At 34.4% G+C, this 20,000-nt stretch overlaps 1 protein-coding gene across 1 annotated transcript in view; it reads right to left on the minus strand.

Moving 5' to 3' along the window:
* Positions 1-20,000, minus strand: part of LOC136842750 (neural cell adhesion molecule 2-like) — a 258,128-nt gene that overhangs the window by 16,592 nt on the left and 221,536 nt on the right. Inside the window, exons 4-9 of the mRNA XM_067110504.1 lie at positions 16,920-17,030; positions 13,199-13,405; positions 6,356-6,507; positions 2,435-2,579; positions 1,010-1,140; positions 197-356 (exon numbers count right to left, since the gene is read on the minus strand). Coding sequence (XP_066966605.1) covers positions 197-356; positions 1,010-1,140; positions 2,435-2,579; positions 6,356-6,507; positions 13,199-13,405; positions 16,920-17,030 — 906 coding nt within the window. The remainder of the gene's footprint in view (positions 1-196; positions 357-1,009; positions 1,141-2,434; positions 2,580-6,355; positions 6,508-13,198; positions 13,406-16,919; positions 17,031-20,000) is intronic.

Consider the following 20,000-nt stretch of genomic DNA (forward strand, 5'->3'; position numbering starts at 1 on the left):
ATACAACAGTGAAGAATATTCAAAACAAAGACTCAAAGGTCAGAAGAAGGAATAAAACAGTGAGGAATATTCAAAACGAAGCTTCAAAGAACAGAAGAAGGAATAATAAAGGGAAGAATATGCAACATGAAGACTCAAAGACCAAAAACGAGAAACGAAACAGTTAAAAATATGCAAAGCTAATCAGTCGACATACACTGAACTTGGAGTATGACAGCGTTGCTCTGGCCATCGCCCTCGATGTTAGACGCCACGCAGGTGTACAATCCCGCTTGCTGGCGACGAACTCGCTGGATCACTAAGCTCTGGTTGCTGACTATGACTCCGCCGGAGACGTTGTGCTGGACTTGCACCCCCTGTCGTTGAAAGAAGAAAGATTCTTACTATTATTGTTATCTAACAAGACTTGAAGGACTGGCGATAGAGATTTGCTATATAGAAAAAGATGTTTCTTGCACTTAGCATGGATCACTATCGCCAAATCACTAATTAAGATTCGTGGCCTTTGTTATGGCGAAAAGGCAATGCTAAATCAACTGGATCTAAAGAATAACATGGGAATGGATAATGGGACAAGGAAGTGCGCAGTATGCAAATGTCCTTCAGTATTGCCTACAGTTTGCCACACAGGGCACACTCCCTTAGGGGGGAGAGGGCTTGTAACGTAGGAGAAAATCTATATTATTATGGGTAAATTGAGAATATTGACTTTGCATAAAATGAATACTGATAAGGTATGTTAATGAGTTCAAGTTGGAAATCGATATATATGGAATTCTAAACATCTCCTAGATTAATTTCAGGATTAATTTAGAATTTACAATTGTAATAATACACGTATATATATATATATATATATATATATATATATATATATATATATATATATATATATATATATATATATATATGTGTGTGTGTGTGTGTGTGTGTGTGTGTGTGTGTGTGTGTGTGTGTGTGTGCATGCATGTATGTATGAATGTACGTGCGTATAAACTGTTCCACTTACATTATGATACCAGACGACCTTGTACACCCAAGGATTAGCTCGCACGTTGCACTCAAAGTAGACATCGTCTCCTTCCTTGATGTCCTCCGGGCTCAAATTGCTCCCCATCGCTAAGTAAACCTGAGGCGTGTCTGGGAAAATAACAAGAGGGAGAGACTCGAGTAATTGGGTGTTTTAAAGTTGAAAAAGAAATTCCCGTCCTTTTATCATTTGTTCACTCTTTTTTTTTCTCTAAGTTATTCGGCTGGGAAGTTGGTGTAATGCTTTTTTTTTCTTATATGTTTTTGTTTCTTTGTTAATCAAGTCTGCATCAGTATTTTTGAATTTTTGGCTGCCTTTGTATTCGTTTAAATCATTCTCCATCTTACGATAAGTAAATGTGGAATGAAAGAAATTTTCGTTGAGAAATAAATGATGTTTCTCGTTCGGTAATTTTTTTAGGTGTTTTTTTTTTCTCAAGCTAATTCCTAATTTTTTTTTTGTGGAATTTATCGTGGAAGAGAAATTTGCATAATAATGCCATAGTCCACAGGAATATGATAATAATACACGAATTTCTTAAAAAAAAATATATAACTAGATAAAAAATATAAATTAAAAATAAAGAAAAGATGCTGTTATTTATCCCAGAAGTGATGGGAGCATTGGGTTGTACAGAATCCCAGATGAAGATAAAATAAGGTTATTTTAAAATATACAAACTATTATCTAAAGATACTAGCGATTGAGCAGACAAATTCGTGAGGCATTTCAATCAAAAGTACTCGTTTGTATCCCTTTCAGACTCGAGTCAAGTAGCATTCAACAGGTGGCAGGCACATCACAAAGATTTTTAAAAGGTCTGAATTGTTAAATCTCTCGTCTCTCATGTCGAAAGGAGCCCCGTCTTCTTTTAACCTAATTAAGTTGTTTTGTGACTGTATACAGGAAAGAATAAGATTCAAGTATTTTTAAAACTAGAAAATTATAGGGAAAAAAGTTGCATCTATAGAATAGACTATTTTCGTGATTACATTGAGTGTCATAACTTTTATTTCTTTCATAAATCTAAAGAATTTGCTACGTTTATTACTGCTATTATAAACGAGTTTAATGTATTTGTATATGGACTCTACGCTAAGTCTTACACTTTCTTTAACTATATCTGTATTAATTTCCTCTAATATTTGTCTCTAAATTCGCGGCCATTTCTTCAGCCGAATGTCATCTTACGGAATATAAATATGGCGTGAATAAAATTTTCAGCATCCTTCCTAAAAACAGGTCAATCAATCAATCAATCAATCAATTAATAAATCAGTAGATAAATAAATAAATAAATAAATAAATAAATAAATAAATAAATAAATAAATAAATAAATAAATAAAACTTCGAGAAAAAGCCAAACATCACTCCGAGGAGGAACCAATAAACCCAATACTCACAATAGACCTCCAGAAGCCACTGGTCCTCTAAGGGCGTGTGGTGTATCACCGGAGACTCCGCTTGGCACTTCAGGTACTTCCCTCCGTCGTTTTCGTTGGGCACGAAGGTCAGCGTGCTCAGGGTCACGTTGCCCGAACTGGCTGTCTGCGGGAGGAAGCAGACGAAATGCTCAGTTGAGGTGTAAGTGTAAAATTTAGGGGAAGCTCTTTGTTAAGGACCAAAATCAAGTTGATTATTAAGGACCGAAATAATGAAGCTGATTGTTAAGGAGCAAAATAAAGAAAATGATTATTATAGACCAAAATAAAGAAGCTGATTATTAAGGACCAAAATCAAGTTGATTATTAAGGACCAAAATAATGAAGCTGATTATTAAGGAGCAAAATAAAGAAACTGATTATTATAGACCAAAATAAAGAAGCTGATTATTAAGGACCAAAATCGAGTTGGTTATTAAGGACTAAAATAAAGCTGATTATTAATGACCAAAATAAAGAAGCTGATTATTAAGGACCAAAATAGTGAAGCTGATTATTTAGGAGCAAAATAAAGAAACTGATTATTATGGACCAAAATAAAGCTGATCATTAAAGACCAAAATCAAGTTGATTATTAAGGACTAAAATAAAGAAACTGATTATTAAGGAGCAAAATGAAGAAGATGATTATTAAGGACCAAAATAAAGAAGCTGATCATTAAGAACCAAAATAAAGAAGCTGATTATTAAGGACCAAAATCAACAAGCTGATTATTAAACACCAAAATCAAGAAGCTGATTATTAAACACCAAAATCAAGAAGCTGATTATTAAGGACCAAAATCAAAAAGCTGATTATTAAAGACCAAAATCAAGAAGGTGATTATTAAGGACCAAAATCAAGAAGGTGATTATTAAGGACCAAAATCAAGAAGCTGATTATTAAGGACCAAAATCAAGGAGCTGGTTATTAAAAACCAAAATCATGAAGCTGATTATTAAGGACCAAAATCAAGGAGTTGATTATTAAGGACCAAAATCAAGAAGCTGATTATTAAGGACCAGAATCAGGAAGCTGATTATTAAGGACCAAAATCAAGAAGCTGATTATTAAGGACGAAATAAAGAAGCTGATTATTAAGGATCAAAATAAATGGTCAATTTAGGTGGATCTGTAAACATAGAAGTTTGTTAATGGTAAATTTAGGTGAAATTATAAATTTAGGAAAATGTTCTTATCACATACAAACAGTCGATTCAGTCAATTTAGGTGAAACTAAATTTAAGAGAATTTGTATATTAAGGAGGAATGGTCAATTTATGTGAAACTAAAATTTAGGAAATGGTCAATTTAGTCAATTTAGGTGGTACTGTAAAATCTAGGAAAAACTGTTTATTAAGAGACATGGTCAGTTTGGTTAATTCCGGTGAAGTTGTAAATATAAGTGTTGTTATATAAGAACAAGTAAAAAATGCCCATGAAATTCTTAGCCGCGGCCCATAAAACTCAGCCACGGTCCGGTGGTGGCCTCTGTTGTTGATACCTACAGCAGTGCCAGAAGTATGATTATGGATAACTTTAACCTTAAATAAAATAAAAACTACTGTGGTTAGAGGGCTGCAATTTCGTATGTTTGATGGTTGGAGGAGGGTGGATGATCAAGATATCAATTTGCAGCGCTCTAACCTCAGTAGTTTTTAAGATCTGAGGGCGGACAGGAAAAAGTGCGGACGGACAGACAAAGTCGTCACAATAGTTATCTTTTACAGAAAGCTAAAAATGGCCAATTCAGTCCATTTAGACAAAACTTTTAATTTAGAAGATTGATATCAAGTAGAAATGGTCAGTTTAGGCGAAACCGTAAATGTATGAGACGATAAATTTAGGTGACCGGTCAAATTGAATGGGTTAGTTTAGGCGAAACTGTAAATTTAAAAGAAATATAAATATCAGGATAAATTCTGATACGAAGGAGATAAGGTAATTTGAAATACAAGTCCAGCGTCTCCATTTTTCAGTCTGGCTAAGGATAAAGTTACCCAGCGCCATTGTCCTCTGCTCTTTAAAAGTGCTGATTGCATGACTGCTCGTCTTTTGTAAACGCAAAGATATTGTCAGAGCGTGTAATATATAAATGCAATGCAATCTTTTATGCGAGTATGAATTGTGTATATTGCTTACATAAAAATGATATGAAAAAGTAGTGATAGAGGAGGAATATATAGATGCAATGACTGATAGCTTAACAGAGAAAATAAGATGAAATCATTAAGATCCTGTACGAGTGTTATTTTCGAAAAAGAATCTCAACTTTTTTTTATTAATCACTTAGAGATTTCATCTACGAAATACTGCGTCATCCTGAACTGGTAATTTGAAATTTGTGATATGCACTTACTGAGTAACCCCAGGAAAAATTAAAATGGCAAAATGTAATCTCACTTTATAACAGCGACATTCCTGGAGCTTTAGAAAATCACGCAGTAACAAAAAGAAATTGCTGTGACGTATGTGAATATGTTTCAAAAAGAATTTGCTGTAACGTTTGTAAATATGTTTCAAAAAGAATTTGCTGTAATGTATGTAAATGTTTCAAAAAGAATTTGCTGTGACGTATGTAAATATGTTTCAAAAAGAATTTGCTGTAACGTATGTAAATATTTTAAAAGAAATTGCTGTAACGAATGTAAATGTTTCAAAAAGAAATTGCTATAACGTATGTAAATATGATTGAAAAAGAAATTGCCGTAACGTGTGTAAATATGCTTCAAAAAGAAATTGCTGTAACGTATGCAAATAGTTTCAAAAAGAAATTGCTGTAACGTATGTAAATATGTTTCCCAGGTGCGTTTGCGCAGGCGCGAAATTTCTTATTTCGGCAAAACCAAAGCTTGGGGAAAATAACATATGAGATTATTTCGAAAATCCGTGAAAAGGTCTTTATCTCTTCGAAAATTTCCATGGAAAATCTTTGCATATGAAATGACCATCTTGTAACATGAGTGTTTTAGCTACACAATCACTATTTTTTTAAGTGATTATAATAAACAAAAATGAGTGAGTGCATATTTAATTATGTTTGCGGTAGCTACATGGATCATTATAACACCAAAAACAAGTAAATGAGGGAAAGACTGTAATACAAATAATTTGCCACGAGAAAACACCAAAATCAGGAAATAAAATAGTTAAAATGACAGTTTTCCAAGACGCAAATCAAACTAAAGGAATACATTTTAAGAAAAACAAACACTCGGTTAAGCACACAATAAACTCTTTATCCTATACTTCAGGGTTCCCTGCAAACAACACTCCTCCCCCTCCCCCACCCCAATGCCACATGCTTTGGTCCCTTCCTACCCCCTCTTTTTCCGCCTGGGCAAGAGGGGGGTGGTGGGTTGTTGGTCTCTTGGCATCTGTAGCAACGTATGAAAATAAATAAATAAAAATAAATAAATAGATCTTGTTTAAAATGCAGTAAATCCCCCCCTTTTTTTGGGGGGAGAAGGTCCAACTCTCTTGTTTTTAAGAGGATGGAATATTCCCCACATTTTGGGGAGGAGCCCCAACCCTCTTGTTTTTGGGATTAGGGAGAAAGGGGTAAGTACTGCCATCTGCACGTCAAAGAAAATAGTCTCTACCCAAGCACGAGGCGTGTCCACGACTTACTGAGGTAGTAAGTTCTTCTTTGGAGGGGTGGGTAGAACTTTCGACTGGCACGCTGTTGGCCCAGAGTTCGACTCTCCGAGCCGCCAATGAAGAATTAGAGGAATTTATTTCTCGTCATAATGTGGTTCGGATTCCACAATAAGCTGTAGGTCCCGTTGCTAGGTAACCAGTTGGTTCTTAGCCACGTAAAATAAATCTAATCCTTTGGGCCAGCCCTCTCTAGGAGAGCTGTTAACCAACTCAATGGTCTGGTTAAACTAAGATATACTTACTGAGGTAGTAGCGTTGTTTAACTGGACCCCATCCAGCCACCAGGTGAGCGAGGCAGCCGGACGTGCCCCTACGCTTTGGCACACCAGTTCGTACTCCTTGCCGGACGAAAGAGGCTCCAGTGACCCGAGGATCTTCACCGACAGGGGCTTGACTGAAAGTGAGACAGAAACAAAGGTATTCATTGTTAGTTTTAATTTGTAAGGGGGGAAAATGTTAAATTTTTTACTCCATTGGCTGCAGACATATCTTGAAAATTGTTTGGTTCTGAGGCAGCAGATCGTGAAGATTGAAAGAAAAACTTGGAGAGAATGAATGAAGGAAAGAATTGACATTTGAGATTCATTTTTAGCTTTAGTTTCTAAGAAAAAGTTGGAGAGAATGAATGAAGTAAGGAAATTGACATTTGAGATTCATTTTTAGTTTTAGTTGCTAGGAGGGAATATTTTCCTTGACATCAGTGGCTGCAAACATTCCGGAAAACTGATTGGCTCTGAGATAGCAGATCGTGATAATTACAAGGAAAATCTCGAGAGAAGGAATGAAGAAAATAATTGATGTACGGAGGAAAAGAGCAATGAAGAGGAGGTAATTATTAATAACTGATACCAACCAGAAGGCAATGATAGACTAATTGATTTTTAAACAAACAGAAACGTCGTGAAAACATTCGTAATAGACAGCATAACGTATTTTGCTCAGAAAAACAAAATACAAAAAAAATAATTCCCAATTTAAAAACAAAGTTAATTCATATAAATCCTCATTCACACAGCTGTCGATTACAAATCCAGAAATTCATTAAATTAATGGCAGCAATTGGATTGCGAAGGCTAGATAAGTGCCGGAATAATAAAGTTTCCATTCAATATTTATTGTGACCCGGTAAGCGAGTTATTTTCAAACGTTGATCAAGTTAATTAACTGTACATTTAGCTGAAAAGTCCACGTGACTTGTTGAGGTTTTTTATAATCATGCAATATTTATGATTACAAAAATTAAATGATGAAAAAGGCGTGGCCTAATCGGAAGGGGATTTCGAAAAATTTAGATGTTAATGATGTATCAGATGACGCAATCATACTGACATCCTCAAAAAAACATTTCATAATGATGTTTGAGATATTTCGTATCCATCCCATTAAGATTAGTATACACAAAAGTAGTCACAACCTTATAAGGTATATTTGTCAGTGGAAGGAAGGTAATATCTCGAACGCAAGCCGTTAAAATGTCAGCAGGATTTCCATACACTAGAGCACTATCAGAAGTTTATAAGTGGAAAGAAGATAGTATTCTGAATATTGTTAACTAAAAATGTCAGATGTCATTTCTACATATCCGTTCATCGACAAAAACAACAACACCAACAACACAATTAGAAGAGAATTCATCATGAACAGCCGTTGGTTTATATACAGATCCTTGGATAAAATACACAGTACATTTTTTACGTCAACTCAGGGTAAGAGAAACCTACAAGTGTGGTGTCAGTTCTCATCACGCATGCACTGAATAATAACAAGTCTCAAACCACAGTTCAAACGAAAATGAAAAACGTTATTTGCTTTGGGCGTCGCCAATCGATGAAATTCCGCAGTAACTGACAGGCAATACATAATTCTCTGCCATTGGCAAATCTTTCAGGAGACTGACGTTTGCTAATTTCAAACAGTGAGTCCCTGGAGAAGAGGAGGTCGAAGTTCCGTTCAGAGTCTCCTTTCAAATATTCATTTCCATGTGAATTACATTTTCCAATATTCTCTCTAGATTTTCACTCTATCCAGTGACAGAAATCCTTAATTTACATAAGGCAGTTGGTTAATAGTACATACTATGTGACAATACATTCAAGGGTAGCCAGTCTTTATATACATACATACATACATACATGCATACATACATACATACATACATACATACATTTAATGCCATTCTATGGGAGAATAAATTCAGGTTTAATCACTCTTTAAATACATATATACAGTACATACATACATACATACATACATACATACATACATACATACATACATACATACATACATACATACAATTAATGCCATACTATGTGAAAGTAAATTCAAGGATAATAACTCTTTGTGTATATACATACATACATACATACAGATGTATGAATTCGTACCTACATTTTCTGTTGCTTTCAGTTAGTGATAAACTGGATGCCACAGCAGTTACTGGTTGTCAGTAACAAATTTTACTCTAAATGTCAGGATGTTTTTCGGTTATTGAAATACTGAAATATAATTGAAATACCGAAATATTTTTTTTGTGATATTATAACGGATATTAATTGGTGATAACGAATCTTAGCACAAGAGTGATAATATTTTATTCTGAATATTATAAAAATATAATTATTTACGTAATGAAAAGTTATAAATCCTTCCTGTAATATAACATCGTGATATCACGACGAATATTTAATCATACCAGCATACTTTAGCCGAAATATTAAGAATATTTTGCTTAGAACGTTGCACATACGTGATTATTTATTTATCAGGTACCGTTCATCCCACGCTGCACTGTAATAACTGAATGTCACAGAGATTACCCTGTCTCTTCAGGGATAAACACGTAACAAAGCCAATGGCTGTCCAATATCGCGTCCTTTTTCCATTGTATCCGTCATAACTACCCTGAAATATGCGAATATTCGAAAGTATTACAGGGACTACCGATTTCCGCTGCCTCTGTCAATTCTCGATTTTATGCACAAGTCCCGCTATCCTCAGATCAGCTGGCTTTACAGATTAATTTCAGAATTGCAGCGCAAAAATGTTACTGAATAAATTCAGTTACCAGTTTTGCATTTACTTATATGCTGATTATATATGTATTCGTGATGTTCCTTTCCATTTTTTAAAGCTATTTTCTGTTTATTTTCAATAGGGGTGAGGATGTTAGCCCTACGTCCTTTATCTTAATTTCAGCAGAGTCCTGTATCCATTTACAGCTGGGTGGAACCACTGACCTACCAAATGTGAACCACTCAGGAACGATACCCATTTAACCTGATTGCTAATATTCAAAGATGGCGGTAGAGTTCTCATATCCATACGGCAATATAATAATAATAATAATAATAATAATAATAATAATAATAATAATAATAATAATAATAATAATAATAATAATAACGTGTAAATTAAAGGACAGAACAGTATTCGCCTGTGACACTTCATAAATCTCCTGCAAATTAATTAGGCAGCGTAATGACAGCTGCTGTTTTATTCATAAGAACTAATTAGCAGCCTCAATAATAGATTATTGTTAATTGAAACATGCGTCACGTTGGCGCTCTGGTTTGGTTTTGGTATCTGGGAAATCAGTAGAGGAATGACGGAAAAGTTCATCGTTGGGTAATTTAACAATGAATCAGTTATCAAGTGATAAGCTATAAATATATTGCCGAGGCTAGTTGGCGCAAGAAGAAATACTCGCAGGTTCCAAAGTGCGAATTGAGAATTTGGGGAAGTGATGATTATAATTTTCAAGATTGTGTTCGGTTACTTTATAATAAAATGGTCATTAAAGTGAATTTAAGACTTGGGATAAAATGGTCAACAAAGTGACTTAACTATTGGGATAAAATGGCCAACAACGTGACTTAACAATTGAGATAAAATTATCATCAAAGTGACTTAACAACTGGGAAAAAATTTCATCAAAGTGAATTTAACATTTGGGATAAAATGGTCACCAAAGTGAATTTAACAGTTGGGACAAAATTATCACCCTAGTGAATTAAACAGTTGGGATAAAATGCTCAATAAAATAAACTTAACTATTTGGATAAAATGGTCATCAAAGTGCATTTAACAACTGGGATAAGTGGTCATCAATGTGAATTTAACCGTTGGGATAAAATTGTCATCAAAGTGAATTTAAGAGTTGGGATAAAATGGTCATCAAAGTGAATTTAACAGTTGGGATAAAATGGTCATCAAAGTGAATTTAACAGTTAAGAATTACCTCAAATTATATGAATCTCTTAATTCAGACACGGTTGGTCTGTCTAAATAAAGAGGTAATTATAGATAAATAGATAATGATGAATAGATAATTGATAATAAATAACTAAATAAACCACTTCTGGCCGTGTAATACTGAGGAAGATTTAGAATAAACTTTACTATAAAAAAAAATGAAATTAGCTTATAAAAACACGGAGGAAATAAAGACGAATTTGCTTTGCTGCAGAACACCGTTCCTCCGATAACCAGAGCTGAATATCTAAAATCTATAATGCCGATTTAACGACGTTTAGGTACAATCTCATTTCTGGTATTGACGGATGGGAAGCTTACGTCATCAGAATTTTATGTTGTATATCTGTCGGGTACTGTTTTTCAAGTTTTGTCAAATAATTCTCGCTGCCTTGTTCATTATTTATTTATATTTCCCCCTCTCTCTCCTTTGATATGAAATTTACAACGTAAACCTTACACGGTTAGGTTGAATCTCTCTCTCTCTCTCTCTCTCTCTCTCTCTCTCTCTCTCTCTCTCTCTCTCTTACTTTCTTTGTCTCCGTCCTTCAAAAAGAAATTTACACCCCAATTCGAACAGCAATGCACTCTGTTTCTTTCCGAGATTTATATCCGCATTTCACTAAAGTGTTTTAAATCTCTCTCTCTCTCTCTCTCTCTCTCTCTCTCTCTCTCTCTCTCTCTCTCTCTCTCTCTCTCTCTCTCATCTTCGTCGTCTTCTTCTTCCCTCAAATTCGTCACCGAATATGTTAGTTTGCCCGTCTCTTTTAAAACTAGATTAGTCTCTCTCTCTCTCTCTCTCTCTCTCTCTCTCTCTCTCTCTCTCTCTCTCTCTCTCTCTCCTCTTCTTCTTCTTCTTCTTCTTCTTCTTCTTTTTCTTTTTCTTCTTCAAATTCGTCACCGAATCTGTTAGTTCGTGCGTCTCGTTTGAAGCAGGATTTATTAATTTCACCTTAGCTCTCTCTCTCTCTCTCTCTCTCTCTCTCTCTCTCTCTCTCTCTCTCTCTCTCTCTCTCCTTCTTTTTCTTCTTCTTCTTCTTCTCCTTCAAACTTTATGATATCTGGCTATTGGATGTTACGCGATTCATGGGACAGCCCAATTCCTTCCTTAATTTCCGGAGATTTTTAGTCATCTAATACCGCCTGCCATTAGCGAACTTGTAACCTATTGAATTCGAGGAAATGGATTCCAGCTCTCAAAGTGTCTCAGTTTATGGAGGCGGCAATCTGGGACGCCCGTAATGGAATGCTGCAATCCATATAAAAAAAAAAAAAAAGGACGGTGGAGTTGTTTTATTTGTAGGAAATACCTAAGATTTTCGATATCGGATTCTTCTCTTGGGAAATGTTCTTTATTTTTTTGGGGGGAGGGGGGTAGATTTACAAAGGATATTTAAGACCTTTCAGCGAAATTTTATAACGAAAATGTTATTGTGGAAGGGTAGGGGCGGATTTGCATCGTTATGACTAAATAATAAACAGCTACATACTAAAGAACAAGGAACGATACTCGATTCTTTATAAGAAATTCATGCTATAGGAGATCCTCAACTCCTCAAGAAAATTATATATATATATATATATATATATATATATATATATATATATATATATATATATATATATATATATATATATATATATATATATATATATATATATATTTGGAAATCATCGTTTTGAAAAGGATAGTGAAGTGATTCGAGAATGGAATATATACTTGGAATATATATTTCCAATTCAAATTGATTTTCCATAAAATAACAACAAGAGTAAGCGTTGTTTAATCTCTTTCTGAAAAATGTGGAAGAGTATACCTAGGCTTCTGTTTCAAATATTTTATGGTTCTCCCCCCCCCCCCCACAACTCCATCCCCCTTCAACCAAACTCCCACCCCGAACAAGAAAATTGTCTCGCAAGAAATGTGAAGAGTTTTGTCTCCGTTTTCTCTTAAATTTATTTCCGTTTTGAAGCTCGACAGTTCTTACCGTATCACAGCAAATTTCAAAAGGTCAGTGACTTGATGTTGCGATTTTACAATTTAGGATTAATGATCCGAAGGTTTTTTATTAATTAATATAATGTTTTAATTTTAGAATTACGAGCATTGCGCATGAAATATCCAATTCAATCCAGTCAAGAATTAGAAGTAATATATTTTTTCATATTCCTACTGACGGAAAATTAGTATTTCTTTTGTATTTTGTTTCTTTGGTATATGAATACCAAAGAAATGAGGCAAAACTAGAAAAGGATTAGATAGATAACGAGATGACTGAGTTTGAAACCTCATGACCTCATATCTTTATTTAAAATAACTTGTTTATAGTCAGATTGGATAGAAACGTACAGATTGGATAAGGCCTAACTCTTATCAGGTTTTGCTAAATGAGGCAGTTGCTCAATTTTTTTTACTCTCTCTCTCTCTCTCTCTCTCTCTCTCTCTCTCTCTCTCTCTCTCTCTCTGACGATCATTCGTGATTACCATTCCGTTGTTTACGAAAATTCTATTATGTTTTTCTTCTGCTCGTCAAAATCTGTTGTTGCATTCCGGGCACAGACATTCATGAATACATTTCCCTTGTTGCTGGTGTGTATGTATGTATGTATGTATGTATGTATGTATGTATGTATGTATGTATGTATGTATGTATGTATATATATATATATATATATATATATATATATATATATATATATATATATATATATATATATATGCACATGTGTGTGTACGTGTGTGTGTGTGTGTGTGTGTGTGTGTGTGTGTGTTGTGTGTGTGTTTTGTAACATGCTATCTCACTCTCCCTCTACTTCAGACATTTACTTACAGTTCATCTCTATGGCGATGGAAGTAGAGACCGGGTCGCTGTAGTTGGTGTTGGAGAAAGCTTTGCATGTAAGCGTCGCGTGCAAGTGTCTCCTGGCGAGACCCTCAACCTTGAGCGTGTTGGAGACGCTGTGCAGACGAGTGCTTTCGCTCGTGTCGTCCACGAGTTTCCTGTCCATCCACCAGGTCACCTGAGGGGGAGGCTTGCCTGCAATGGAAACGAGGGGGGAGAAAATGTAGAGGGTGACGTGTGGAGTTCCGTGATCGGAGATGGGAAAGGAAAGAACGAAAGGAAAGGATTGTCGAAGTCATATGTTGTTTTTCCTGACGCGGAAACACAAAGAAAGGAATAGTTTACCTTGCTTATTTTTTTTTATTTTGCTCTGAGAAGTGGAAGTGGTGCTCAATTAAATGTCTGCTTGAAGTATTTAGATGTGGGAAGGAAAGGATTGAGAAGGAGTGTTTTTTTTTTTTCCTGACTTGGATACACAAGAAGAATAGTTCACCCTTTTTAACTTTGCACTGAAAAGTGAGCGAGGTGCTAAGTTAAATGTCTGCTTGAAGTATGTAGATGTGGGAAGGAAAGGCTTATAAAGGATTGTAAAAGGGAGTGTTGTTTTTCCTGACTTGGATGCACAAGAGGAATAGTTCACTCTCTTGTATTAACTTTGCACTGAAAAGTGAGCGAGGTACTGAGTTAAATGTCTGTTTGAAGTATGTAGATGTGGAAAGGAAAGGATTGAACAGGATTGTTAAAGGGGATGTAGTTTTTCCTGACTTGGATATACAAGAGGAATAGTTCACCTCTTTTTTGTATTAACTTTGCACTGGAAAGTGAAAGCGGCGCTAAATTGGATGTTTGCTTGAAGATGTAGATGTGGAAAGGAAAAGATTGAAAAGGATTGTAAAAGGGGATGTTGTTTTTCCTGACTTGGATACACAAGAAGAATAGTTCAGCTCTTTTTTGTATTAACTTTGCACTGAAAAGTGAAAGCGGCGCTAAATTGGATGTCTGCTTGAAGTATGTAGATATGGAAAGGAAAGGATTGGAAAGGATTGTAAAAGGGGATGTTGTTTTTCCTGACTTGGATACACAAGAGGAATAGTTCACCTTTTATCATTAACTTTGCACTGAAAAGTGAACGAGTTGTTAAGTTAAATGTCTGCTTGAAGTATTTAGATGTGGGAAGGAAAGGATTGAAAAGGAGTGTCAGAGGGGATGTTATTCTTCTTGACATGAAAACTTCAGAGGAATAGTCCACATTTTTCCTTTTCATAACTTTGCTCTTAAAACTGAATGATAATTTAATGTCTGCTTGAGGTATTTAGATGTGGAAAGGAAAGGATTGAAAAGGAATGTCAAAGGTGATGTTATTTTTCCTAACATGGAAACATAAGAGGAATAGTTCACATTTTTTCTCTTTATAGCTTTCCTCTTAAAAGTGAATGAAATGCTAATTTAATGTCTGCTTGAAGTATGTAGTTGTGGGAAGAAAGGGACTGAAAGGAGTGTCTAAGGTGAAGTTGTTTTTCCTGACTGGGATACACAAGGGGAATATGTAACTCTTTTTTTTTTAACTTTGCACTGAAAAGTGAAAGAAGGGATACATTAAATGTCTGCTTCAAATATGCAGATGTTAAAAGGATGTACAGCAATCATCTTTCCTTTAAATATGATGAGTAAGGAGCAGCAATTGTGAGAATTTCTTGTCTGTACAGGGAGGAAACAAAGTGTACATGTTTCTTTCCTTTTGTAGGTGAAGACTAAACATTTTTATGTAGATACATGTCAATAAGGACAAAGAGCCAACAGTTACTAAAAGTAGGGTGTAGTAGGGGAGCTTAAAATTTGAAAAAATATAGGTCAAACGCTGGTGAGAGGTCAGTTAGTTTGTTTAGGTCGGTGGTTCTCATGCGGGGGGTAATTTGATTTTTAAGGGGGCTAATTTGAGAATGTTTAAAACAAGTTAATGGCCTTTTAGCCTTTGTTCATGTGAATATAAGAATTATATACTGTATCGGTACAGTGTTCATCAGGATTTTAAAGGTGATTAGGTGGGGGCATGGCCAAAAAAAGTTTGGGAACCATTGGTTTAGACTAATCTGTTGTGTACTAACAGGGCCATTGCCTTACTTGAAGTATGGTAAATTGTTAATGGTTATAAGAAGCTTCGTGTGGACCTCTGAACTCTGACCTACAAAAGCAAGCCAGATTGATCTTCTCTGAACAAAGGAAACGCAATAGCATAAGCACGAAGGTAATTGCATAGGAAATGGGTGCAGGAAAGTAGAGGGGTTCGACAACGATTTTTATTTTTAGTTGATTTTTGTTTTCATTGTTTTATTTTGTAATTATGACGACGATATAAAGCGTCTTTTGATGAAGAAAAGAAAGAAAGAAAAGACGAAACAGGAGGGGGACGCTTGCTAGAAACGCCGAGATATTAAGAAGAAAATGGAAGACAGTCATGTCGTCATGACTTGGCTGAAAAATGAAAATGTGTGGGCTGTAATGACAATAAAACTCCGGGAGAGAAAAAAGAAAGAGAGACAGAGAGAGAAAGCGTCTTGTGAAGGCGAAGAGAAACGAAAATTTGGGACGAGGAAAAGGAAGATGAAACAACTAAAATGAATTTCTTGTATGGCAAAGGAAAAGTAATTTCCTGCTAAGAGATGGAGCTGTCAAAATTACGAACGTGAAGCTTAAAAAAAAATATTTAAAAAACATTGGAATTGCGTTTCATTTTACTGTGAATAAGAGGCGCACCTAAATCAGAGAGAGAGAGAGAGAAGAGAGAGAGAGAGAGAGAGAGAGAGAGAGAGAGAGAGAATAGAAGATGAAGGCAAATGGAATTCAAGATAACATTAGCACTGACAAACATAGTATCAAAATAAAAATTAATTTAAGAGATAAAAATAAAAATGCATAAAAGTTATTCCAACAATAGACACTTAACTAAAAGGAATTATAAAGAAACAGTTATGTCCTAGAATTAGGTGCACTATTAAGTTTGAAGGTTTTTTGTGACCTGCAATTTATAATGTATTTTTAAGTTATAATATAATACAAAGGCAATATTTTTCGAGTACTGAGATTATTAACTAGTGATGGATCAAATTCTTTCTAGGAAATGCAGGAATCAAATTAAATTTTAGGAATTATGACGCTATTAATAACTGGGAATGAATGTTATTTATGAAAAAGCTAAGACTATGAGTTATTGAGAAATCTATAAACTTTTCGCAATTGTAATAGATCGGAAGCTTATATTCGGTGAGAAAAATACAGAGATAAATAAAAATTTTGAAGAAATCTTGAAATATTGAGAGATAAAGATGAATCTTTTTTTTCTTTATTTTAGGTTACAAACGTGTAAAAATCAACATAAATTCAGGAAATATTAAGAATGAAAAGTACTGATTGGTCAGCATTTCTGGAACTGTTGAAATACGAAATTATTGAAAAATACACTTTCGAGGCAGCTATGAGGTTGCTAAAACTGATTTACAAAACAGAAAACATTTGAGCAGTGCAAAAGAAATGGCATAGGGATAAAAAATAAGCAAAACTTTTCATCAAGAGAATAAGTGGCATAGAGATAAAAACTACAACAGTATAAGGCAATGACTATGCTTGTCATGAGTGGGAGCTATTGAAATACAGGTGTTTTCACGGCACAAAATAAAAACAGAAAAAAAGTATAAGCTTTCGATACACTCACCTCCTTTGACATTACATATTAGGGTCATAGTGGCCCCTTCGTCGTATGGGCCTACTGTCGTATACACTTGGAGCCCATTTTCGGATAAAATGGTTGGAGAATTGGGCGGAACTGAAAAAAAGAAATAAGGCAGGTTAAGATATGCTTAGATGAAAATTTGTTTCCTAGCAAAAGGATAATTATTCTAATGTATAATTATAGATGAATTCATTTTATTGCAGACTTTTATTTGTTGTTGTCGACGAAGTTTCTGAAAATGCATTTCATAGAATTTGCAAATGAACATTTCGAGATAAATTAATATATCGCTGGCTTTTTTTTTTCATCATCACTGAGTTTCTGGACATATTTGCATTTTGAGACTTCTGAAGTGTTATTTCTTGGTAAAATTATGTTTTCCAAGAGCCCTAGGCACGTCATGAAATCACAAATCCCCACTGTATGATAAGATTTTAATTAAAGTGTTGATTTTTCGTTGTTCAAACTTTATAAAAACGTGTAGTTATATATCAGTACATCCTGTTATCTTCTGTAAATGGCCCCCGTAGGCTTGTTCCATAAGAATAGTGGCTTATGTTCTGAATAATAATAATAATAATAATAATAATAATAATAATAATAATAATAATAATAATAATAATAATAATAATAATAATAATAATAATAATAATAATTTATTATTATTATTATTATTATTATTATTATTATTATTATTAATGTTATGTGTCATATTATTATTATTATTATTAAACTGCAAAACAACGCCAAGATTTGTGAAATTTCACTCATATAGTTTCAGGACACAATCTGATTAAAACTGTAGTTCCTGTCATGAACCACCCCACCCCAAATTTCCTCAATTTGTGATCTTTCTCTCTTTTCGCATCCAGAGTGAATATCCCAATTTCCTCCGTTTTGTTTTCCCGTTTCATTCACAAATTCCGTTTATAAAAAAAAAACCTCCTTCTCAGGATCAGGTCGAAAATGCCCACGGGCCATACGATCAAATAAATGCTTTCTCCCTGAGTCCTTCCTCCCTCCAATTCTTTCTATCTTGCACAAAGAACCATAGCACACAACGACACATATGACCGAGATTATTGCTGAGTCGGCTGAGGCCTGGATTTTTTCTCCTCTTCTTTTCAGAATGTTCTCATAACGGAAACCGATGACATTATGAAAACCAGATGTGATGAAATATCGGCAATAGGGAATTTTGTAAAGAGATTTTTTTTTTGTGTTAGTTTTAAGATTTTTTTTGAGGGGGGAAAGGAGGTATTTTGATGAACAGATACAAAGAAAACTAGTTTTCAGATGATGATAAAAAAAGGAGCTTATTGTGAACAGTAAATTGTATTGTAATGGAAAATATATAAAACAAAATATGAGTAGAATGTTATTTGCATAATTTCTTTATACAGAATACATATTGTAACATAAATAGACAGAATTAGATGTTATGGCCATTTTTGTATGTGAAATATTATAAAACTATATTTTATGGGCATAAATTGAAATGAAAGAAAAATATATGTTCATATGATGGAAAGCTGACATTATGGAAATCGGATATTATAAAAAATGGGGAACAGGAAATATTTTTAAAATATATAATAGAGGTTATCATAAAATAGAGGTAGTTGTTATCATGTACACATATAAAGAAAAGATGACTCTGCAGAAGATGACAGTAGGAAAACAGATGCTATGATATGAGATATTATAGACAGGAAATATAAAAACAGGTTTTATGATTATAACTTGTGAAGACCAGGTTTGTAATGACCAGATAGAAAAAAAAAGTTGCCATTATCAGAGACGCGCGCGAGCGCGCGCCACACACACACACACACACACACATTCTAAAGTGAGTTAAGAGGTGAAAAACTAAAATATTGATGGTCAGGAGTAACATCATTTAATACAGGACACAGGGCATAAGAGTTTTCTGAGGCTGTAAATACACCCTATTCCTCAATAATAATAATAATAATAATATGTAATAATAATAATAGAAGAAGAAGAAGAAGAAGAAGAAGAAGAAGAAGAAGAAGAAGAAGAGGAGGAGGAGGGAGGAGGAGGAGGAGGAGGAGGAGGAGGAGGAGGAGGAGGAGGGGAGGGGAGGAGGAGGAGGAGGAGGAGGATGTAGAAAAAGTATGAATAATAATAATAATAATAATAATAATAATAATAATAATAATAATAATAATAATAATAATAATAATAATAATAAGAAAAAGAAGAAGAAGAAGAAGAAGAAGAAGAAGAAAAAATTATGAATAATAATAATAATAATAATATAATAATAGTAATAATAATAATAACAATAATAATAATAAATAATTAAAGGAATAATAACAGCAATAACGTCAAAAGCACTAACAGTATAATCTCACGCGCGCAACTCATCATTATTTCCCACATTCAGGTGAGAACGCCATTTCCACAGAACTAAGCCATGAATGGAATCTAATAATACTCCGGCTCTTCAAAGGCAGTTGAATCTCGGGAGAGAATTACATATCCCATTTGTTTCTTTTCAGTCATTTCCGAGTCTGCCAAGCTCCCAGATTCAAAGTACTTGAGGCTTGAATGTTGTGGATGGGTATCTTATTTTATGTTTTTTTTTGGGGGAGGGGGAACGGCATTGAAGTCAGCTGTTAGACATTTATCTGCCTGTCTGTCTGTCTGTCTTTGTCTTAGATGGCTGTGAAGAAGGTACTCTTGTAAGTTGGATGACTTTTTTATTTGAAGGCCATCTGGAATTGAAATATTGAAAAAACTCTCTCTCTCTCTCTCTCTCTCTCTCTCTCTCTCTCTCTCTCTCTCTCTCTCTCTCTCTCTCTCTCGTTTGCCCTGTATCATTTTGTCCTATGACTGCAATCCACAGTGTAGAGCTTTCCATCATATTCTTTCACTTTGACATCATTATCGAAAACAAGGATAGTAAATATTCGAATTCGGTTTCATTATAAAATTACTTTAAAAAAAAATCATATATAACACTTGTTAACAACAAACACCAGAAATGGAAAACAGCAATGTAGACACGGTTATAACAACCTATTCAAGGGAGCACGA

Source organism: Macrobrachium rosenbergii, chromosome 2 (assembly GCF_040412425.1).
Source record: "Macrobrachium rosenbergii isolate ZJJX-2024 chromosome 2, ASM4041242v1, whole genome shotgun sequence".
NCBI lineage: Eukaryota > Metazoa > Arthropoda > Malacostraca > Decapoda > Palaemonidae > Macrobrachium > Macrobrachium rosenbergii.